This window comes from Grus americana, chromosome 1, assembly GCF_028858705.1.
Source record: "Grus americana isolate bGruAme1 chromosome 1, bGruAme1.mat, whole genome shotgun sequence".
In the NCBI taxonomy this organism is placed as follows: Eukaryota; Metazoa; Chordata; class Aves; order Gruiformes; family Gruidae; genus Grus; species Grus americana.
In genome coordinates this window covers 80,609,418-80,633,494 of record NC_072852.1, presented here as the reverse complement: position 1 = coordinate 80,633,494, position 24,077 = coordinate 80,609,418, and the positions used below count along the sequence as shown (strand labels likewise).

Genomic DNA, 24,077 nt, shown 5'->3' with positions numbered 1-24,077 from the left:
CTACGTCGTCTTCAGGCAGTAGAAAACTCTTTAATAAGTTTTTATTGTAATTGCATCTCTGATTACCATGATGATACTATAAATAGCTGTATTTAGGATATCATGATACGCGGCACAGATGGAATTTAATTTCTGTGGAAACTGCTTGTTTTCTCTCTTTCTCTTCCCATTTTCCTTCTCTGCTGTCCCCTTCTGCATTTCTTTCCCAGCCAACTAAACAGAGTAGAGATTGTGACATTTTAAATGTCAATTGCCATCAAGATTTTTAAGGCAAATTTGTGTAATTATATGCCTAGCACAGGGAAGATTATTAAAGTTAGCGTGTGCTTAGTGCCTTCTAATATGTAGCCAATTTGCATGTTGCTGAAGCCCTAGAGATACCTCCTGAACAAATAACATTACTCTTTATTCTCATCTCTCACTTTTTCATCATCTCTGGTGTCTCTTTTTAATGAGACTAATGATAGGAGTACAGCAGTTTGAAGGAACTTAAGAGCTTAGTGAAGGATAATAGGATGTAGTGCTTTTTTGCTGTTGTATCGCTTGTTCCAGTCAAGCCTGGGCTGATAACATAGAGGCTGAAGGTAGTTGTCACCAAAGAGCTGTCAGGTCGTGTCAGTCCAATTACACCTGCAGCACCGTACCTAGTACCCAGGTGAGTGGCTTTCTTAGTGAGGCCAGAAATGTGGAGACCTGGCTGCTCCCCGACCCTGCGTGGGAGCTTGTGGAACACCCTGTAGGTAGGAAACTCCCACTCCTGTCAACCGTGCGCAGCAGTTGAGTGCTATGGGTGATGTTCTGGTCACCTTCATTCACCTGGGTGTATTTAATAAATAATCGATCAAGGCTGAAGTCGGAACCCCTCTTCTCACGTGCCAAAACCAGAGCTCTGCAGTTTCTAATGCAGATCACGCTAAGGCATTACTGCTTCAACAGCAGCTGTCAGAAGGACATTTCTTCATTGGGCTGCAGAGGTGCTGAGCTAGGGAGGCTCATTTAGCACAACTTAGCTACTGCTTCTGTGATGACACATCATATGGCTGCCGTTCAGCGAGGCTGATGGCGCGGCCTGTGGAGCGTTTTTTGAGGGGGAAAAAAAGCCCTGCTGGTTTTGCTGATTGGAAGTGAGCTATCACCTTGTAATGGCTTGCTGGAAACAAGGGATATGGAGCATGTGTTACTGATAATACTCATTTTAATGAGATGCAAGAAATACGTGCTGTCGTGTTTGGGCCCAAAGCCATTTTCATGTGACAGTACCTTATATCTGCTGAGAAAAATAACACAGGTTTAAGAGTAATCGCTTCAAGGCTGTGGCTGACAGTGCGGCGGCATGAAGTACTCCTGCATCTCTCCAGATAAGGGCTGGTTTAAATAAGGATCGCAGTTCACCTTACACATTGTCATATGAATAGATGGTTGTCCGAAAGTTGGGCATATCTAACAGTATCTATTGTACTCAAAGATTTATTCCCTCTAGGAATGGTGGGTACTAAACACATTTAAAATTCCTCTGTGGTTTTTTTTTTTGGTTTGTTTTTGGTTTTGGTTTTTTTTTGTTTTTTTTTTTTAAGAAAATAACAAGGCAGTCAGAATGCTTCATTAAAATGTTGCTTCTCTTGTGTGCATGGGAATGCTGTCTTTGGTGCATGTTTGGTATTCGTGAGAGCTTTTATTGCTACTGTCCCATATGACAAATGTTATAAATTTGTCATAAAGACTTAGATAGTCTCCAAACCTGCTATAAACTAAAATTATTCAAATCTGAAAGCATTTAGGGTTTGGGGGTGGGGTTGGTAAAAATGTTTACAGAATTAGAATGCCTTTATTCTTGGTGCGGGAGCATGTTGTGTCATTTTGGCTTCACTGTTTGGCTGGTAGGTTTCAGCTGTAAATTATATTACAATAATCTTTTATAAGATGCTTAGTTGGTGCATTTAATTAGAAGCAAATATATACCTGACTCCAGACAGAGATAAGAAAGAAAAGAAAGTATGTCCTACTTTTGAGTGCAAAATATAAAGAAATAGAAAAAATTATTTGGTGTAGAATTGGAACACTGGAGTGACAAGTAAGGGAATGTATGTGTTTTTCTTGGGAGCAGAAAAAAATAGAAGCTTTAAAGATAATGCATCTTTTTCCAGAAGCTAAGGTGAAAGAGCGGTAATGACTGCAGTCTCTTTGTACTCGGAATCATTGGCAGAAGACACCTTCAAGTTTCTTGCTTTAATATACTCTTCTGTTATATTTTAACAGAATATATTTGGAAAATAAGAGTATTTTTGTCCTCTACTAAACCACTTCAGTTAAAGACTTCTTTGCAAAAGTGATGCATACAGTGTGGGGGTGTTTTCTCAATAAATATACAGATAATGGCTCTCTTCTCTGCAAGAAGAAAATTGGGAGGCTGATCATCACAGCGTACCCTATATATGAAGGAGTAGTAGGAGCTGTGTGTCAATCCCTTATGCTTTCAGTCCCGGAGAGGGACGGGGATCCCCACTGTTCAGTGGGAGCTTGTGTACATGGGAACGTGTGTGCACCCACGCGGTTAAGAAGAAAGGAGGTGGAAAGAAGAGCTTGTGTAAATGATGCTTGTGTGGCCCTGCTTTGAGTGGGGTGTTGGTCCAGATGACCTCCAGGGTCCTCTCCATCCTAAGGTGTTGGGGTTTTTTTATGATTCTGAATAAAACAACCATAAGAATTGAGCTACTTAATTCCAGTTCTGAGGAACCTGGGTACAGATAATTAGTTTCTGCATCACAAGAACCTGGAAAAACTGTCTTCAGTAATGTTTGTGCTGCATTTTTGTGATGGCTAATGAGCATGTGTTTGTATATATACATAAAATATATGGGTATACTCTTTAATTTTGTTTATGAACCTGGAGACAGGCGGTGACCCAGTTTGCTCAGAAATGATACCATTACCATGGCAGAAGATCAGTACAACTCTGTTTAATGGCACTGCTTATAATAAAAACAATAGCTTAATAATTATCATAATAATGAATAATGAAAAGTAACTTTAAGGATTTCTTTATAGTGAAACTATTTGCCATTAGAGTATTTTTCTGATGGTTGGAAAGAGCGAAACTGGAAGAGATGGATGGACTGCTAATTGACCAAATGCTGTCTCAGTCTGAAATCTGCTGAGGCTGAAAATGATGGACATCGTGTATCAGCAGGTAGCAGTCAGACTTGCATAAAGTCATCCGGCATTCTCCCCACTTGCGCATGGTGACATACAGCCCCACAGGTATTCAGTGTTTAAAAGGTGCTAAGAAATAGCCACAGACCTATGTAAGGATTTCAGCTGGCATCTCTTGGCCATCTCAGCATCGGTAGACAGCCTGGAAACAGGACTCCTGTGTCGTTCCCCCGTATCATTCCCCGAAGTGGGTGCACTCTATTTGTTCCCCATAAATAAATAGAAAGTTGTGATCAACAGTACTTACACTGTAAAACTTCTTTTCACAAAACCTATGTCCAGGCAAAATGACAGCATGATGAGCATCCATTTTCTTCCCTGTACTCTATTAGGCAAGCAGTGGTTAAAGGCTCCCTTCCACATCCTTTTGCTTTGACGCTGTTTGGGGACACGTTGTACTGGACTGACTGGAACACGCATTCGATCTTGGCCTGCAGCAAGTACTCCGGGGAGGACCTGCGTGAAATACATTCCAACATCTTCTCTCCCATGGATATCCATGCTTTCAGCCAAAAGAGGCAGCCAAATGGTAAGCTGTCTTGCTTTCTCTTTTTAACTGCAAGTTGGAACTGATTTGCAAAAATCTTAATTAGTCTTTCTGTATGGCAGTGGGTGGCTTCACTCACGTCATGATGCAATTTTTCCAATGCAGAGTTTGGAAAAAGACCCAAAGAGAAACCAAATATTCTCTACATTGTTTTTTTTAAGTGGAAAAAAACATCTCTTGCTTTTTTTCTGCCTGCCACATTTATCCTGTTGTATTCCTTTTTCTGTTTCATGTGCCATAACTTCAGGCAACATGGTATTTTTACTTTTTCCAAGTAGTAGTTCCTGAATGGAAAGTAGTATTAATTTGGCAGATGATATTAAGCAAGACTAGCTCTGTGTAATAACCACTGTCTTAACCATTGTGTTAATTTACTGCGTTTGCATTTTGTTTTTATATATACAACCTACTATACGTTCAGCACTGAGGTGTTGAATAGTTTGTGAAAATAAGAGCAGAGCTGAAAGAAGGCTCTTGTTTAGAGCTAAGTGCTACTTACCCAAGAAAGGAAACGTTCAACATCCATACATTTTGGTACCATAAATACCCGACTACTCAACACTTGGAATTAATTTTTCCTTGTTCTGTGTTTATCATTTCCCTCTTTAATCTGTGTTGCTGCCACCGATTCTACCACTCAAATGCCGTATGTGTCTTAACACATGAGATGAGGTCATTCATTATCAGAAGCATTAATCTGTGTGATTTATGTTTAACAGCTACAAACCCATGTGGAATTAATAATGGTGGCTGCTCCCACTTGTGTTTGATGTCTCCTACCAAGCCCTCTTATCAGTGTGCATGTCCCACTGGTGTGAAACTTCTTGAGAATGGAAAGACCTGCAAAGATGGTAGGCTTTGTTTTTAAAAATCCTTTTAGATTAAGCACAAAGTAGTTTTTGGAGGGAAAGCGGTTCTTCCAGCTTCACTATATAGGGTGGCAAATTGTGAAATCATGCATGTTTTTGCAGTACAGATAGAAGTGATTGGAAAATGCCCTCTACTTTTCAAAAAAAGAGTCTCATGGCTGACGGGCAGGTTGCCTCCAGTTACAAAATTTGCATTGCAATTCTGTCTCTGTCGCTAATTCCCTGCAAGTTTTCTGGGGGCTCTGTGGTTCCCTTTCTTAGAGAAAATGATACCTACCTCCTCTGTTGTCTCTCAAATGTTTCTAACATTCTTTTTCGTTAATTAGTATTTGGCTAATAGGATTATACAATTAACACAATTTTTTTTTTAAGATCTGATGTCCACTTATACGCACATACGCATGGAATCTCTTTCAGTTCACATGCATAAAGTTAGGCACCTATATCTGTACAGAGTAACTGAAAAGAATGGCATGTTTTTAGAGATGTTGACAGTGTTTCAGCCTTAAAACTCAAGACGTGATTGAGACTTTGGGCTGTAAGCGCTCACCCAAAACTGCTTTTAGTGTCTCATTGTGGGCTAACATATATGATTTTAAATTGTTACATTTTCTAAGTATAGGTCTTGTGGTGTTGTGCTGTGGTTGCTGTAATACATTAACAGGATCAAAATAAACACTGGGAGATAATTAGCTTGCTCATAAATAACCATCTTTTATGCAGATCATCTCTCTGTGACAAAGGTAAATGGAGGAAGAAGCAGAAAGATACAGCAGAAGTTACTGTAAATAGACTAAAATATATACAGAAATATTTTTTGTTAAATTGTCTTTTTATATTTAAAAAATTCTTCTAGGCTTTTCAGCTGCTGTTCAGTGTTTCCTTTAATTTCGTGCTATTTCATGCTCTCTGTTGATTATTTTTGTGTAGCTATTTGTGTCTGTGTGAGCCTTGTTAAAATAAATTGCTGCTTTTATGTGAAAAACTCAAAAGCAGCTCCCAAATTAGCCTTGCAGGATTGTTTGTAAGAATTTACCAATATAAGCACAAGATGCTTTTTCTTCCATTTCTGCCAGTACAAGGAACAAGCATTAATAATACTGCTCTGGGTTGGTCATATTTATTCAGAATATGACACAAATTCATGTGTTTTTTAAAAAAAATACTTGATACGCACAGATAAACTCCTTTGTGGCAGCAGATAGCTAAAGCAGTTGTTACCCAATACAGGCATGTTTCCAAAAACAGAGCTGCAGAAAAAGTACTGGGGTGAAGGTTTGGTGACTTGCCAAGCAGAGGTAGAAAGGGAAGGCAGCAGAGGCTGAAGGACTAGGGACAACAGTTGGAACAAGCCCTGGGGAGATCAAGAGAGAGAAATTGCTTCCCTTTGACTTCCTGCTGATAGGAAAAGGGCCAGGGACTTCGGGCAAGAGGGGCTGTGTCTCTTTGCTCCCCACGTGCCATGTTCCAAGGAACAGGTTGTTGCTTCACAGAAGTGCCTGCAAGGTTAACTGCCCTGTGCCGAAGTGCTGCATGGCACCTTTCTAGTGTTTCAGATTACCCAAGGCAAGTAGAGGAATGTATTAACCCCCCAAAAAACCTTATTAAAAGGACTTTAACTTCTCATGCAGAGATACTCAAAATCATCAGTTGACTTTTTCAGCCATTCCTTATGTGTCTGAATTTATAGTTGTTGGTCTAGTCTCCCACTCCCTGAACACATGGGAAGCCAAATTGTATGTTTCCAGTCAGCTGTAAAGTCTATTTGGCTCACAAAATATAGCTCCTGTTTTATCAGAAATTTTGCTAACTGATTTACTACAGGACATTGTCCATCTGTATGCAAAAAACTTTAGACAAGAACATTTATCTGACGCTTGTCAATATAACGTTGTGTTTTTAACCACGATTCTGCTGTTGCATCTTTCCAAAACACTTCCCCTGCCTCTTCAAGAAGAAAAATGGGTGGGGAGGGGGGGAGAAAATTGAGTCTGTGTTTATTTAGCTCATTGATTGTTGCATACCACTGGTACTTGGACATAGAAATTACTTAGCACATAACCCATGTGAAACAACCTACTCAAATGATGCATCAGATCCATTGGTTTCACTTAGCTCTGCACAGGATCATTGAAGTTAACTTCTGGGAGGAGTATGAAGGAGCTTCAGGTTCAGCATTTAGAAATGAGTTTACTCCAAAATAATAAAATATTTTTGACTGGCTTTTCGGTCCCCTTACTTAAATGAGGTGCAGGCTGAGGTCTTTTGTGAGTGACCTACAACTTTCCAGAGCTCTTCAAGGCAGACATTCACTGGAACTTCTTCTCGTAGTTGCAAAGGCTGCAATTACTGTTTTGGGGAGGGGAGGAGAGCATGGTAATCGAACAGAGCCAGACTAGCCACAGACTAGATCTTGACATGTAAATCTCTATGTGTTTGTGTGTTGACTTCCTTTCTTAGGCTGCTCAGTTACCCTGGGGAAGTAAATTTATTTTTTCTTTCGGGGGGGGGGGTGGGGGGGTTGGTTCTGGTTTCTTTGGTTGTTTGGGGTTTTTTTCCCCTTTGTACTTGCCTGTTTACTATCCCTGCAGTGAAAATAGAGCTGAACCCTGAGAACTGAACATTTTTACCTTGGATCGTTTCCGTATATATCTATTATGCCGCAACAGATTGAAACACCGAGTGATTAAATTTCTGTTTGCAATTAGAACATGTACATGACTTTGGGGGAAGGAGGGGTAACTTACAGGTGAAGGAAGGTGAAAAATAATCCTAAGAGTTTCTGTTCTTTAAGATGGTTTTGTTTTCTAGCAGTAGACTAAAATCAGACTTGTTCCTAAACCAAATTGTTTCATGCTGAAAGGAGCCTCTTTGAGGAGAGAACTTCATTTCATGCTGCCCTGATGAGAGCACCAGCCTGGACGGGAAAGATTTTGATGGGTGAATTTTGAGTGCGTGTTTGTGGTGTTTGCAGTGCTTTGGCATTGACAGATGATCCTTGCAGCCAAAGGTGAGGCTGGCTGACCCTCCCTGAGCAGTTTCCATGGCAACCTAGCATTTTTGAATAATCTTGGTTTATAGGAAATTTTTTCTTCCCTCCCCTTTCTCCCAGTGTTAGTTTCTCTGGTTTTTGTAGTTTTTTTCATCACACCTTAGAGGAGTTTTATCATTTCTTCTGAGAGCTATGAATGTCATACCCACCCCGCGCCCACCCCCATTTAGAAACACTGCTCCATAGTGTTTCAGGAAAGGGTGATAACTTGGAATAAAATTAGTTATTTTTCTAATAATTTATAATACTGGCTGGCTGTTCATGTTTGAATTTCTATTCCTCTTACAAAACAAAATAGTTAACTGAGATGTGGGCTTGTAGCAAGCTCTTAGCTCCCCCATTGCCTAAGTAAAAGCTTGTAAATCCCTGTCTCTCAAAGAAAAAGAGGACAATGAGCAGTTTTCATGGCCAGCTATTCCTTGGTCAGTAATGTCCAAAGCAAAGAGTCCTGTCTGAGCACCCAGGCACTTCCACCAGGGAGCTTTCTACCTACTGTCATTGTATCCTTGGTAATTTATTGTCCTCTTCTGCAGGACATATTGGGGTTTCTCTTTTTCAGTATTATAGGCACTGCCAAACTCAGAACAGCAGTGCGATGTTTAAATTATCTGTTTGATAGTAATTTTTATAAGAAAATTTAGGTTTGTCTTACGAGTTTGTCATTGAGTTACATTCTTATTAATGCTCAAAGATGTCTCTGACCATGTGCTCAGCTTCTCTTTGCCTGTAGTAAATTTTAGTTATTTCCCGCATTTGTTAACTATCAATATGGATACATGAGTTATATTGAGAAAACTAATGGTGACTTCAGCTGAGCAAGGAAATGCGAGTTTCTTCATGAAGAAAAAGCACTGCTTCAGACTTTCATTTTAGCCTTGCTTTGGCCATTCCTTTCTCTTCCGGGAAAAGAATCTTTATTTTGCCCACGGACGCTCACAACCTATTTCCTCTGTAGCCCTGGAGGCAGTGATTAGAAATTTGTACTTTGTTTTGCTATTTAGGGCTGCTCAGTGGGAAATTTGCTTTGTCAAGAATAGCCAGAATCCTGATTTGACTGTACAGATCAAGATATTAATTAGGCACCCTAAGTCTTTCATTTCTTTTAAAGGAAAGAAAAAAAAATATGATTAATTTCAGGTACATGTCCTTTTGCCTTTGTAGTTTCAAGTTTGAGCTTGTCTAGATGAAAAAATCTTGTTTGTATTGTAGTATTGGGATTCTCTGACAATAGTGACTTTACAACTGGGGAAAGACGTTTAGGAAAGAAATATTTTAGTCAAATGTGTGGTAATTCTATTGAGGATGTACTAATAATCTTGATTTTTCAGATACAGAGAATGCATTATACACGTCCTAGATCTAGCACTTCTTATGTATGAATTCCTAAGCATGTATCTGTGTAGCTGTACTAACTTCAGCAACCACTGATGGTTTAAAGTTCAATAACTTACAAATGACTGAGGCCTGTATATCATTGAGAACATGTAATTAATTGTAAGGGTTAGTAGGGCATTAGACATTGGACTTTAAATCTGTGCTGTTGCATATATCTGCACGCTCACTCTGTTTCTTTCCCCTTTTCTCCCCCTTCCCTTGACTTCAGCTAGCACATAGATTTAAATTATTTTGATTTTTAATAGTGACTTTTTGAGGAAAGTATTAGTTCCAGGACTAATGTAATGCACCATCCGTGAGCTTGTAATCCCAGCTTTCAAAATGTTTAATAAAAGTAGGCTGAAGCTCTCAAAAATAAGAGTCTGGAGTAAAGCTTTTATGTCCATATTTAGACATCTTAAGTAAGGGACTTGATTTTAGAAAAATTGCTAACTATCCTGAATACCCCACCACTTGAGGCACCACTAAAAAGAATCCTGGGCTTGGTCTCCAGTTTGAATAGGTTGGGGGGGTGTGTTGTTTTGTTGATTTTTTTTTTTTTTTTTTAAATAAGTTATGTTTTGCTAAGATCACTTAGGATTGTGTGGGGAGAGCAGCACAAGGGGGTAAGCAGAAGGACCTGACTTAAGTATGGGACAGCCATACGCTTAACTCAGCCCGCAAGTGTTTGTGAGGGAACTTTGCGCACAGTGGTTTGAAGGCAATGAGCATGCACCCCGGCTTACCCCGTGGTCTGTGCCCTCAAATGCAGCACTATATTCAAGATGCACTTGTGTCTACAGGCATGCTTGTGTTGGGTACAGTAGAGATGGCCAGTAGTGAGAGTGAAGACAGCAGTGTGGGCAATAAACTCAGCTCCGAGTCCTCTGTGTGTTAGTCTAGGCCGCTTCATCCTTCTATGTGCAGTCGGAGGTGTCTAGAGGAAAAACTGTCTCAGGTCTGCATATGCCTGCTGAAGTCAGAGCTCTGCTTGCAGCCTTGAAGCACCTTTTGGAAAGCGTTTAAGCCTGTTGAGGTTTGAGGTGTTTTATATGGTCGTGGCTCATTTCAGTCTCCCAGTAAGTGCTGATAAATTAAAAAGAAAAAAAAGACTTGTGCCAGCATGCAACCTGCATTGTCTTTTCCTGCCTTTTCAGTCTTTTTTTTGAAATATGATTGCATACCTGTGATGTTCTCTGTCATGCTTATCATTAGAGGCAGGGTTTTTCTTAGAGAGTTAGAGTGAAGGAAGTCAGGAGATCCTGCTGTCACCTTTTAGCTTTTGCATCGTAACTGGTCTTTGGGTTAGAAGCGAACAAAGTCGATTGATTCTGTTATGTTCTGGCAACCTCAAGGACTTCGAGCAGTCTTCTGACTGAATGGTGATCAGTGTCTAGCCAGGTAAACTTTGTACAGCTGGTGTTTGCCACAAGTGCAAATTGTTTGTTTTGAGACTGCCTTTTTTTCTTGACTGCTATCAAGGTAGTAATGGGATCAGTCCATAAATGTGCCCAGCTCTTGCATTTGCTATTTTTGCTATTGTCAGGACAAGCCTGAAGGCATTCAAAGTGATCTTTGCCTCAGCCTACCTTGAGGTGAGATGCTTCTCTACTCTGTTTCTTTTTCCTGAACAGAATGACTGTTGATCTAAGCAAGCAACTGAGGTGTCGGTTTACAGATGGGTGGGTAATAGCTCTAAAGTAAGCTTTAAACTTTTTATTGCTTGATTGGAGGGGTAGGGGGTGGTGTTTGAGTAGGAGGTGGAACATGAGCCAAGGCCCCAGATAAAGACCATTAAATTCTTAGCTCAGAGATCCAGAGTGCAATGTGGGTTAGCTAAAAGCCAGTCATTTCCAAATGCTGAAGTAAAGCTTAGACACAGTGGGTTATTTGACTAAACAACAGTGTTGCAACCCGAAAGCAGGATACTGAAGCTGTTGAAATGGGTTGTCTTTGAGAATTGGAAGGTCAATTGGTCAATTTTTAAGGGTGAGTTTCAGCAAAGGAATGGTTGTACTCAAACGAGTCTTTCTGGGGACCTGGCATTAGTTCTTCAAAATGACTGTCAGCTTCAGCTAGAGCACATGTATTATTTTTAAATTATACCTTACACTTTTTCTGTACATGGTAGACTATATATAGCTTTCTAACTGTTTACACATCTGAGGTTAGTGCATTTGTTCAACCTTAGTTTTACTAGATAATGCTAAAAAGGAATTATTGTTTGGGGGTTTTAATATGATTTTCATAGTTGTGTTTAAAAGGTAAGTTGGATAAATGACTATGAAGTTGGTAAGAAAGTATTAGGGATTTCTTTCTTACTTGAATGTAAATAGTTGGGTTTACTTATGTATTAATACTTTATATGAGCATAATGCAGCTGAATGCTTGAGTCTTAATGCTGAGTTGTTTGATATACTTAGTAGCAACAAATACAGATGTATATATAGACTGCTGTGACAAGGTTAGTTGCTTCCGTCATTCTAAAAAAATCTTACTAACATGCCTGTTTCCCATTTACTATGTCATGTGCTTTACATTATTTTGAAGTATGCATAGACATGTAATTACAGGTTCCCCCTTCCTGATATTAATTAATGCATAGGAGTTATTCACTAGAAGAACAATTGAGTAGTGTGTACATGTGTTTCTGAACACAAGGTGGTTTAGGACAGAGGATCCCCAAACTGATGTTAATCCTTTCTGGACTGCCAATCAGGAACACTTGTAATAATATTCCCTCTCAACTTCAGTTGTTGAAAGGTGCTGTTTCTTGCAGCACTGTGAAAGTGTCTTAGATGTTTTTACTGTGTCACTTGCTGTAAATGAAGCAACGGCTGCTTTGGCATCTCTCCAAAGTTTGGCGTGCAGTGAGGTTTCATCTAACACCAACAACTATTACTGACTTTTTTTAAAAAGAAATTCGGCACTAGACACCAAAATTCTTGCTTTAGTTGTTGCTTTTTTAGTCTTCTAGCCCTTGTTTATACCTTCAAGATCAAGATATGGACAGAATGTGGCTTGGCGATGCCTCTTTTTCACTGCAGTGTTGATGCATTTATTTTCCTAAACCTCCCTCCAGCCTTTTTTCCCCGCCTCCCTTCTGTCCTCACACCTGCATCAGTCCCTGCCAAACCCTTTCCCCTCACTGTTTGAGGAGAGCCGTTGCAACAGACTTTCCTTGCATTTAGGATGCACACATTTTTCACCTTAGCTCAGGCTTCCCTGGGGCCTGAGCTGCTCTTATCTCCCTGAGACTCCAAACTGATCAGCCAATTTAATTGGAATGGGGTGTGGTGTTGTTTATCCTTCATTACACTGAAATCTAGTGACATCGAATAGAAAATGAAATGCGAATGAATTAGAATAGACAATAAGTACATCTATCATTGATCAGATGCCCAGCACATGTACCATTATACAGCTTTTGTTGCCCTATGTGAAAACATTTTCTGTAGTGCAAGCTGATCTTAGTTATTTATTGTGATTCTGACTTTTGACCTAAAAGCCAGCAAGGCTTTTGTATGCTTTGGTTCAGAATGATTTTATAAGACACACTGTTATTTATCTTCATGTCTTCAGTGAGCTTGTTCTCAACAAATATGGGTGAAGCTGACAGCCCTTCTGCTTTGTGTGGTTGCTGGACAGTTGTCGGTTCCCAAATCTGATTCCTCCAATAGTTTCTCACAGGAGATTTACTTGTGGCATTCTGTGTTACATTTTTCCCCTTCTAAGGGTGTTGTTGAAACATGCAGCTTGTTTGTCATGGTTGTCCCCTATACCAACAACAGCAGTCAGTAAATTATTTATATAATTTTTTTTTTATCTAAGAGCCTGTAGGCCATCTGTTGATTTGCATAAAATAGCAGCATAGTCACTGCAAGTCTATTGCAGTACCTTTGGAGGGAATGATATGGAAAGAAAACATGTCCAACATAATACATTTTGGACAAGGAAATGACCACTGAATTTTCTCTATAAACACATCTGAGTTGTTCCACAGAAGAATAACCTCACATTTGAAGCTTTTGTGTGGAGTTCTCTGCAGGTGCCCATCAGTTTGGTTAGGTCCTGTGAACTCAAGGTAGCTAGACTAGCTTGTACCAAATGGTGCAGAATCAGGTTCACTATTTACAGCATTACTGCACAGTGTTTGTAAGATGGTTGTGGTTTTGCTTTGTTCATGTAGGTGCCACTGAACTGTTGCTTCTAGCCCGCCGGACAGATTTGAGGCGAATTTCCTTAGACACTCCAGATTTTACAGACATCGTTTTGCCACTGGAGGACATCCGTCATGCCATCGCTATTGACTTTGATCCTCTGGAAGGATACATCTATTGGACAGATGATGAAGTTAGGGCCATCCGCCGCTCATTCATCGATGGGTCAGGTAGTCAGTTTGTTGTCACAGCACAGATCGCACATCCTGATGGCATTGCTGTGGACTGGGTTGCCCGAAATCTGTATTGGACTGACACTGGCACAGATCGTATTGAAGTTACAAGGCTTAATGGGACCATGAGAAAAATCTTGATATCGGAAGACCTGGAAGAACCCAGAGCTATTGTGCTGGATCCCATGGTTGGGTAAGCAGCTGTTCGTGAGCATTTTTTTAAATATTAGTCATGTAAAGAAGATACCTCTGTCTACCTGTATGCAGATGCAATGATAAACTTCGGAGTTGTCAAAATGAAAATACTGGGATTCTTTGAAAGTTAAGGCTCTGAGGCACAGGGACTATTCCTTCCTCTTGACTACCTGGATAGTCATCTTATGTGTCTTTAGGTTTTATTCTTCTGCTTAAAAATATTTTGGGGGACTGTGTTGACCTGTTTGTTTATTGTAGCTAATAGCACTGGTCTTGCTGAGCAGACTGATATAAGAGCTTTGTGAAAAGGGACAGTATGTTTACATGTCAATGCTTTCTGAATGGTTTGGGCATCCTTACATGGGTAAGGAAATATATTTGGCTTAGAAATGTACTTTTCTGTGTGCAGTGTGGTTTTGGGAATGGTAGTCAAGGAGAAGCTATGGGAATATTGAAAGATCAATAAGAGTTCTTAAGATTTTGTTTCCTTTGCAGGTACATGTACTGGACGGACTGGGGAGAAATCCCAAAGATTGAGAGGGCAGCATTAGATGGCTCAGACAGAATTGTGTTGGTGAATACCTCTCTTGGCTGGCCAAATGGGCTAGCACTGGATTATGCAGAAAGCAAAATATACTGGGGAGATGCCAAAACGGACAAAATAGAGGTTTGTAATTGCACCTGCATTTTTAATTCCATGGAGTCATAGAATGTAGTTACTCTACTTTTCTAGGTCTTTAAATGCTAATGTATCTCAAAAGGACAAGGGGATAATGGTTGATTTGTGCTTTAAGCAATTCAGTTTCTTCTCTGTCTTTGGGCAAGTTACTCGCTATTCTTCCATTTTTGTGTGTAATATGGAAATTATTAGAGTAATGTTTGTAGGTCAAAAAATTTATCTTTTATTCTTTGTGCTGCTCAGCTTAGATACAAGTAGAACCTATTTTAAAGAAATAAGTCTCATTTCATATAAAACTATTTGTACTCCCAAGAATCCTCTATATTTTGCATCTTCCTTGTTTTACAAGGGTTCCAGCAAGGGAATAGATATTCCATTCTTTCTGGTATGTTCTGCTGGAACTCTTAATTGAAAACAAAAATGCCATTTTTCTTCTCTCCCACATTGAAAAATCTTGTGTTTGTTTTGTTATATAATGTTGATGGAACAAATTTGACATTTATTATCTCTTTGTCAGTCTTTGAGAAAGTAGCGTTATTTAGTATTTGTTCAATTTACTATCAAAAGACTCAGCCACTACCTGGTGCATAATAGCACTATCTACCTTTGCTGTATCCTAGTAGGTTTAGCATTCTTTTGATGAATTATATCTTTCCTTACTGAATCCTTACCATTGCAAATAATTTTCACCACTTACCACATTAGGCACAACATCTTCTCTAGCATTATGAAATTGTTTATTTATTTTTAACTTCAAATGAGTCAATGTGAAGTCATAGTCTTGTGCTGAAAGGTCACATAACTGTTTGTTCTCCTTTGGAGGCAAAGTAACTCCAGTCCTGCAAGGTGAGTTGCTTTGAAGCACTCCTTTGGAGAACCTCAGGGAGCACAGTTTTCTTTGTCCTGAAAACAGGATTTATAGTCTATAATACACCTAACATTATACCAACTCTGAGAAAAGAGGGGAAGAAGAGTCTTAGCTATACTTAGAGATTTATTTATAACAGATTGAGCACTTCAGCCCTGATACTGTCTTGGACTTGAATGTATTTTGTAGAAAGAAAATTAGGCATTGTCCACTCTCATGCTTGTCAAAACATTGAGATTTTTTCATGCGCTTCAGTCTGACTCAGACCATAGTTCATTAATAATGATTCTGTTCAGTGCTGGATCAGTTTGTGATAGAAATTTTCATCTAGATGAGGCATAAGCTCACTGCTGCAATTCTGTCAAACTGACTAGAACACATGATATAATGTTTATGCCAACATTGCAATGTCTGTGGCAGGACGGAAGATATCTGATCTGGCACAAAGTCTGCCGGGACAATTTCCATTCCATTGTTTTTAAACCAATGTGAGCCAGCAGAATTACTTTGTTCCAGGTTGTCATCTAACATCTATGCAGGGCATCAGAGAAGATTTATCATCTTAAGGTTTCAGAATTCCTAGTTTTTTTTTTTCCTATGAGGCTCCAAGTGTTAGTTATGATTTTACTGTTGCTGCTTTTTATAAAGAATTAACATTTGTTAACTTTTTTCAGTGTGCAGAAAATCTTGAAAAAGCCTGGCTGAAACCTTTAAAGCAACAGAGAAGAAATTCTCTCACAGTTTTTCTTTGGTGTTTTTGGATTTTAGTTTTGTCTGTGGATTTGGTTGGGATTTTTTTTTTATTGCAGAAGGTGTTAATTTAGGGGTATGTGACAGAGATCTATAAAATCAAGAAAATTATGTATAAGGTGTCCAGGACTTCCCCACACACACCTTTTTTGATAAAAGAAGTTGGTGTTTGTAAATGATACTGACAGGTGATGATGGGTGCAGAACAAACAAAAGCAGATGGTTCTTCAAACAGTGTGTGTTAAGTTGTGGAAATGGTTGTGGATGTTAAAAGCTTACATGTGTTACTGGGAAGACTGGGTAAGTCTGTGGAAGGTAATTCCACTGCAGTTTACTAGAAAATAGAATTGCCTTCTGAACCACAAATCACTGAACTGTAAATTGCTGTAGAATGAAAGAGGCTTCTTGAAAAGTTTCAGTATGTATTTGCTTTATGATGCTGTTCTGTAAGTGTAAGTTTTCATTATTCTCCAAGACAGGATACTGGGATGGGTGGAACCCATTCAGCCTCTCTGTTTTCCTGTGTTGAGGCCATTCTACACCTTGAAGTCTTAGGGAGTCTTAATTCTTTTAGCTTGTTGGAATAGCTTTAGGAAAAACTTCACCATCTTCCTTAGATGTAATGTTGCTGCTTGCTAACTGCACTTCAGAGGAGCAGAAATGGGTTGAAAATCGATGATCTCTGATAGTGATAGATCAGAGTGTGAGTTCAGTATAGTTTCTGTAGTTAGTAAAGCATGGAAAGGCTCTGTAGGGATGAAGAGGGGGTGTTCATCCAAGAGAATGGTTCAGTTTCAAGTAGATTGTGGGGTTTTTTTCCCCCTCCTCTAATGTGCTAAGTAATGCAAATGTAGTGGTGAGTATCTTTACTGATGAATACTAGTGAATTTTCCCCAGGATCTTGTGTGGCCTCTCTGTAATCTTTTATTAGAGATTGACTTTCTTATGGTAGGCTACAGAAATCTCAGGCTGCGATGACACTGTCTAAACCTATGATAGCTAGAATATTACTAACATTTCAAGTCTTCCCTTTTCCTCCCACTGCCTTTCTCTCCTATGGCAACCATGAATCCTGAGGAGATTTGTAACACTTTCCCTGCCCTTCCCATCCATTTTTTATATCAGTTTAGTAGAAGATGCTTTGACCTTCAGTAAATGTATTAAACTTACGTTTGGAGAAAGGACACAGGAGGGGGTGCAACAGAGAGGATATTTGTGACAGAATCAAAAGATGAAACTTGGAATTGGACATGAAGACATCAGAATATATGTCTGGTCCCTGCTTTGCTTTTACGTGTTTGTATATATTTGGGAGGGGGGTAAAAGCAGGAGAAACATGTTTGTGTACTTGCACTCTATTGCCTTTTAAGTAGTTTTTTTTATACATGATTTTACATACGTTGTGCTTTTTTCTTTTTTTTTTTCTAGTATGTGGAATTCATCAGAACCATTATTTAATTGCAGCACTAACAAAATGAATGTGTCTTGCAAGCTATGTTTCTGGTTTGTTTGTACCACATATGAGCTTTTATTATTTTTTTTTTTACACACTGATTCGTGCTATGCTGTTCTGGAGCCCCCAGACGATAATAAAGCATCAGCAGGGGTTAATGGAGACTGGTAGGGGGTACAGCAGGGAGCTTTTGTTCCCATTTTATCTGGCAGCCTGCAGCAGGCAGAAGCAGGCTGTGGCTCAACAGCTTCGTCATTTATCTCGGTCAGGTTTCACTGCTGATAAACTTCTATTGAAATGGATGGCTGCTATTGTGCTTACCAGTAGGGAAGATTTCTCATTGACTTGCTACAGGTTTAAAGCATTTTCCTGCCGTGCTATGAGGTTAAAAATGTATGATCTGCTCTGTTGAATTGGTCTTATGTTTTCCTGCTCAAGTGAATATTTGTCTTCTGAGCACGTACGCTACCTGTTTTAAGGCATAGGTTGGATTTAAAATAGTCAGCAAAGCCTGTATTGATAAAGCAATTATAAATGGCTGAGTGCATGTGTGGAAGTGTGCATTAAGAGGAAATAATGATGATATGGCTGATTTTTCACAATTTTTCAGTCTTTGCTTCATATTTCTTTATTCATCTTCCTTCCTATTCTCCATTCTCAGTCAGAGATGATACCCACTTACACCTACTAGTGGTGAGTTTAAAGAAAGGACTCTCTGCCTCCTATACAGATCAAACCATTATTTAGTGATTTTTGAGTGCAGCTCTAACTTGAAATGTTTCTGCATTCCCAAATCTATTAGCCGTGCCTGGCATTACCATCTCTAATCCTCATGATTAATATAGAAAGTCTTATATCCTGCTGTTTTTCAGCACAAGTATATACAAGTCTTCAGAACCCAGCCTTGTTGGACAACAGAAAGCGGATGCTGCTAAGACTTTTTTGAGCACAAAAATCTTGAACAGAGAGGACCTTTTTGTGTTTGACCCAGGAGCTAATAGCTTGGCATCTAGAGAATGCTCTAATTCATATTCTAATCCTGAAATTGCAGGGCTACATTTTCCTCTGATGACAACTCCCTCAATTTTACCGCCACCCTAATAAGGAAATTTTGTTTTCGAAGTATTTGCCATTTATGTTCTGACTGAGACATTTTGTCTCATAGCATTAGTCTTTGTATTGTGAAATGCTGATGACTTGTAAGCCTGATTACAGATCCTACCTCATCCACCTTAGTTTGAAGCAGAAATTTGAAAATAGAGAAGCAGAAACCATTGAATTCCCAGCTGTTGAACACAGCTGCTTTTGTGTACGTCCATTAAGATTTTGCAGGTATGAGAAATAAGATAGTTGAAAAATATATTTCAAGTTGCTTTGCTATTTAATTTTGGTCACAATTCATTATCCATCTGGCTTGGATAGTTGTGGCACTTGGGAACTTCAGCAAAGAACAAGTATGTGCTTCGGAGGGTAGTAGAGGCAGATCCCTCTCCTCTGTCTTAGTTTCAGAAATTTAAAGCTTGCTTTGTCAGAGAATGTCCAGCACCTGCTAGGCTTGCATTAAGAAAAACTATAAATTTTTGAAATAAATCGTAAAGTAAGGGCTTGTTTAAAAAAAAAAAAAGTTTATACTTTGTATAATTTTCATTTGGGAGGTTTCTTTTGAACACCTGAATGAACTTAGGTGAGAATTAAATGTCATGATGCAGACCAAGATAGGAAAACTATATTACAAAGCAAACAAACGACAGCCATAGATCGCATATTAGTCCTGACTGTCAAAGAGCTGAATACAAGAACAAGAGTGGCCTCTTGTCTGTAGACCGTTAACACTGAGCCAGCACCTGGCATTGTAAGCTTGTTATTTTTAAAAAAAAAAAAGTTAAATTCCTTCTTTGCTTTGACTTTGAGCATGGTACAACAGAATTGTCACTTAGGCCTGTACCTTTTGCAACTGTTCAAAGTGGTTTAATATAAAAGTAAAAAAGAAGAAACATATTTAAAACATCCATGCCAGTTTCAATTTGGGATCATTAAAATGTGAACTTTTTATTGCCTTTGATAAATTGAGAATATCTAAATAAACTGAAATGTGAAAAGTTTGATTATTGAGCCACCCATTACAAACCACTTGTGCTGACGAGTTCTCAGAGAAATCCTGAGGCATCTGCTATCAACAGACTGTCACCATAATGGAACAGGGAGAGGTTCCCAGCACAGAAAGAGGATACCGAGGGAAGGTTTTGGGTAGATACAGCCACACTTTTGTCCAGCACTAACCTGACTCTGTGATCTGGGTACCAAGCATAGTATTTTTCTAAGAAGTTAAATTCCTGCCCTAAAAATTAGGCGGTATTACAGAAGACTTGGACATTCAGTTTTAAAGTGGTTCTTGTGTCATAGATCTGCATTTCTGCCTGAAATCTGTGGGTAGTTTTCGTCTAATAAGATGTAGAGATCTTCAGGTCAATAAGTTGGCTTATGTTGCCTTTATAGACAATGTCAGAAATCAGCACTTCTGCGGTGTGGCTTGTTTTATCCTACAGTAAATATTCCAAACAGATTGGATGAGTCCTACTCTAAAAGCACCTATTTGTTTTTGTTAAGTCTAAGGAGAGCCTGGAGTGGCCATGTCAGAGGCAGTTGCCCACACTCAAGACACATTTGAGCTGGCTTCTACAACCTTTTTGCACATTATTGTTAGTAGTAAGCATACCTTTCTCAGACTTGGTGTTGCTTGACTGTGCAGCTTGACTGTGACTTTTCACGTTGGAAATTCAGAGATGTTTCTTACAAGCTTTGCTTACAGATGAGCAGTCCCGTTTTGCTAATGATAGCCCTGTAAACCTTACAGCTCCCAGTGGCCTAGCATGGAGCTGACTGAAGTACAACCTTTGGGCCCCACTAATGTGTCATACGTGCTTCCTAGATTTTTCCCATCAGAGTTAGGAAATTGTGTTTTAGTTTACTCTGTCTCATCTAGACAGTAACAAGCCTCTACTGGCAGTCAGTATTGGTTACATAAGGGAAAACACAAAAATCCCTAAAACTAAAATAACTAGAGCCATCATCTGACATCACTGAGTCTGACATACTTAATATTTGAAAGCAAGCTGGGGAGTGATGTGAAGAGATATTGAGCTATCTTCTGCCTTTCTGATTTAGCTGAGTGCTGTCTGTCAGTCTGCTATTATCCCTTACTCTCCAATGTTCTTTTTTTTTTTTCCTCCCAAGCTTAGTTGCATTATCATACAAAAAAGATTGTACTGATCTTGGACCTGGGCTTCTTCAGAAGCATTCACATGACCTTGTGATCCCTCTCAATTAATTATTCAGCTTTCTTCACACAGGCTTTTCTATTTTGCTCTGAGATTTTGTAGTACTAACCTAAACTTTTTTTCTGATACCATTCATGATGATGTAACTTTGCAGAGGTCTTTTAGAAAAGGATTGTAGGAAAGTTAATATATTTGATTAGTCTGGTAAATACGTATGGTAAAAACCCAAGCTTTTGGATAGGAAGAGACCCTTGGAATTGAAGTGATTAGCAAAGGGAGTGGTTGAATCAACTTAATAGCTTACTGCCACCAAAAGTGGAAAGTATCCCAGAGGCATTCCCCAGCTTTGCACTGGCCAAGTCATTCATTGGACTGGTCCATGAACCACTTGGACTTGCCAAAACAGCAGAAAACTTTCCACGTTTTTTTCCCTCTACGAAAAAGTCAATGATAGTTGCTTACGGAGGAGTCTGGAAAGTACCAAGCTGGGTAGAGAATAAATTAAAAATAAGAAGTTCCTGTGGCAAGGTAGTGAAAGAAAGTACCTTGGGAAGGAAGAGGAGAAAATAGAGGCTTTTGCCCATGTGCAAAAGCATGATAAGTTGTGTTGCCAAACTTAATGTTGAAAAACTGTCCCCCAAACCACTGTGGGGGTTCAGATTGGTCTTGGCTGGTCTCCTTTGCTTCCTGCGAAGCCTGTGTATGGTTGCTCGTAGGACTTGGTTGACAAGTGGCAAGTTGCAAAATCACAGTAATTAGCTTCCTTTGTCTGTACCTCCATAGCCTATGCCCACATAACAGAACACCATCTGACTGTTGCCACTCCATCCTCTGTATTAATGTACCAAAATTAATTTCCATAGCTGAGCATCTTTATTCACCTGTTTTACCGCTGCATCTTCTCAGAGTAGCCTCTTTTTTTCCTGTGAAAATATGTCTTCTCATCCTGTTCATCATTTCTGCTCAGTTTTTTGTCTTAGCCTGTTCTTTATTAATGCAGGGGGTTTTTTTGTATTGCATGAGACTGCCTAGGAGATGTCATATTTGATTGTCACAATGGTTATAAACTCCTTTCCTTGCCTGCTTGTCGCTTCATCTGACTTGAGCCGTTGCATTGAAAATCCAACCAATTGTTTCTAAAATTAAATTCCATCGCTGAGAAAACAACTCTGTTGTTGGCAGTGACTGATCAGCGAGCTAGGAAAGTTGTCCTATTGTGAAAGAAATGAGCTTATAACGGTGTCAGTAGCATGATAGAAAGGGCTATTTACAAAGTTAATCTCTATTCTGTTTTTACATATTTATCTTCACTGCAGTCCTATTAGGAATATTATCCATGCTCAGAAAAAATATATTTTTAATTCTTTGGAAAAATGATTAGAGCTCAAAAGGAAATTGAGGGTGCTGGGCAACTGTTAAATTAGAAATTGGTAATGGCTATTATAAAACAATTAACAGTAAGAAATCGTAGAGTTGGCTGGAGGCATTTGGTTTCTGAAGCAAATGTAAAGAGTTCCAGGTATCCCTTCTGATTTCTTGGGATTTCAATGCAGTGAAGAGATGGCTTCCCATTTCATATCTAAAGCATTCCTTAACATTTTTGGAATTGAGAGAAAATGCTGTTAAAAGTAAGTTAATGACACTGACGAAATAATTGTCTTGAGTTTAAAGTTTTGATTGCTCAGTCAAAGAGGTTGTAGTCGATCAGGACTTTTTTTTAGAGGGGAAGACTAATAAAACTGGAAATTTAGACAAGATGTCCCTTTTTTCCTGTCTTAGAGCTGCTGTTTTATAGTAGATACATATGTTAATTGTATGATATTACTGCAGCCGTAAAGTCATTCTGATCTGGTCTGTTCATGTTGCTTAAAGAAGCAAGTTGAAAATACATAGTTCTCAAACCCAGTCTGAAAAAATGCTAATGTTATGTTCTGAAGGCGTTCTGTCTGTCTTTTAGAGTTATTTTGGAGAGAGATGTTGCTGCAGTTTTCACTTTCTCCTTAACCAAATAAATTTAATGAGTTAGTGTTGTTTTTCACTTCTCTGATATAGTAAGAGTCGTGTACGTTTAGGTGGAAGATGAACAGTTGTATCCTTGATTAGCAGTGTCATGAACTGAGTCAGTATGTGTTGCATCAAACAAACAGCACATGGAAGTATTTATCATTGGATAATAGGGCTGAAGTAACTGAGCCTAAACCTAGAATATTCCAAAATTATTTCAGGTATAATACAGGCCTTGTTCAAGATCTTTTGTCCGTGGTTTATTGAAATATATGGGATATGTGTATTGAATTCAGTATTTCACAGCTCTCTTGCAGTAATACTTCTTTGCAATCATCTTACGCAGATTAGTGTGAATGATCAAACTCATGGGAAAGTCACTTTTTCACCTCATTGGTTTATAGTTGTATCTATTCCTAGAGTGCATTAGCATGACCCATGTTGAAATTGTGAAGGTGGTAATGCTTTCTGATGTTTTTCTTCTGTCTTTCAAACTATTGCAAGAAACCCATTAGAATGACTCAAGAGTTTAAGGTCTGCTCAGGAAGAGTTTACCTTTATTTCTGTGACGTTTCTCTGCCAAATGGCTGGAGGTTTTTTCATGCTGTCAGGTAAACCATAACTATATATCTAAGAGTGTATTTCAACATGTACCAAGGAAATAACAAGCTAGCGTGTTCTGCATTTGTGTGACACGTGACATGCAAAGCATTGCCACCAAGTCAGAACGCTCTTATTCCTTATCCTTTAACAGGAAGATAAATGCTACAATTGCATCCTTCCTTTCAGTCAGTGGGGAGAGATCATTTCCAGCTGTGGTCCCTGCTGGAAATTTTGTAGGGCTGGCGCAGTGATGACAGTAGTACTTGAGCAGGGTGTTTGAGGTCCCATATATAAAGTGGGGTCTCCTGGCCTCTCTGAGGATTGGGAAGCTGGTACTGGTAAAGGTGCTGTAATTCAGGAATCAGTAGACAGCTAACGTCTCTGTCCAAAAACTGGCTGTCAGTTTTTAAAATCAGGGCTTATTTTTAAGTTATCCTTAATCTCCTGTTGTGAGATGTTTGTGTCGGAAATTAGAGCATTTTATGGATTTTACCAGATTAAGTTGTTTGGGGTATTTTGCTTTTTGTTTTACTGATGTGTGTGTACTTGTGAAATAAAGTTCTGGCAACATCTTGTAGTGTAGCTGGGGGCTTTCAGCCCGTCACAGAGGCCTATTGCATTTCTGTAGGTAATCTGTACTTTTTTGAAGATACAGAGTTAGTAGTCATTGATTATAAATTTTCGATTATTGACATCCTCTGTTGCAGTCATCTCAAGAAAGAGCTTAGCATGCATGATACTTAGCTACTCTGATTATTTATAACTACATCCAAAAGAGGAGGCACAGAAGAGCACCCAGGAT

At 39.1% G+C, this 24,077-nt stretch overlaps 1 protein-coding gene across 3 annotated transcripts in view; it reads left to right on the top strand.

The window, feature by feature from the left end:
• LRP6 (LDL receptor related protein 6) overlaps positions 1 to 24,077 on the top strand; it is a 127,072-nt gene that overhangs the window by 60,190 nt on the left and 42,805 nt on the right. For 2 of the 3 annotated variants that reach the window (XM_054822603.1, XM_054822595.1), the window contains exons 4-7: positions 3,543 to 3,739; positions 4,477 to 4,608; positions 13,242 to 13,638; positions 14,136 to 14,307. In XM_054822603.1, coding sequence (XP_054678578.1) covers positions 3,543 to 3,739; positions 4,477 to 4,608; positions 13,242 to 13,638; positions 14,136 to 14,307 — 898 coding nt within the window. The remainder of the gene's footprint in view (positions 1 to 3,542; positions 3,740 to 4,476; positions 4,609 to 13,241; positions 13,639 to 14,135; positions 14,308 to 24,077) is intronic. The other variant, XM_054822607.1, reaches the window with a different exon arrangement.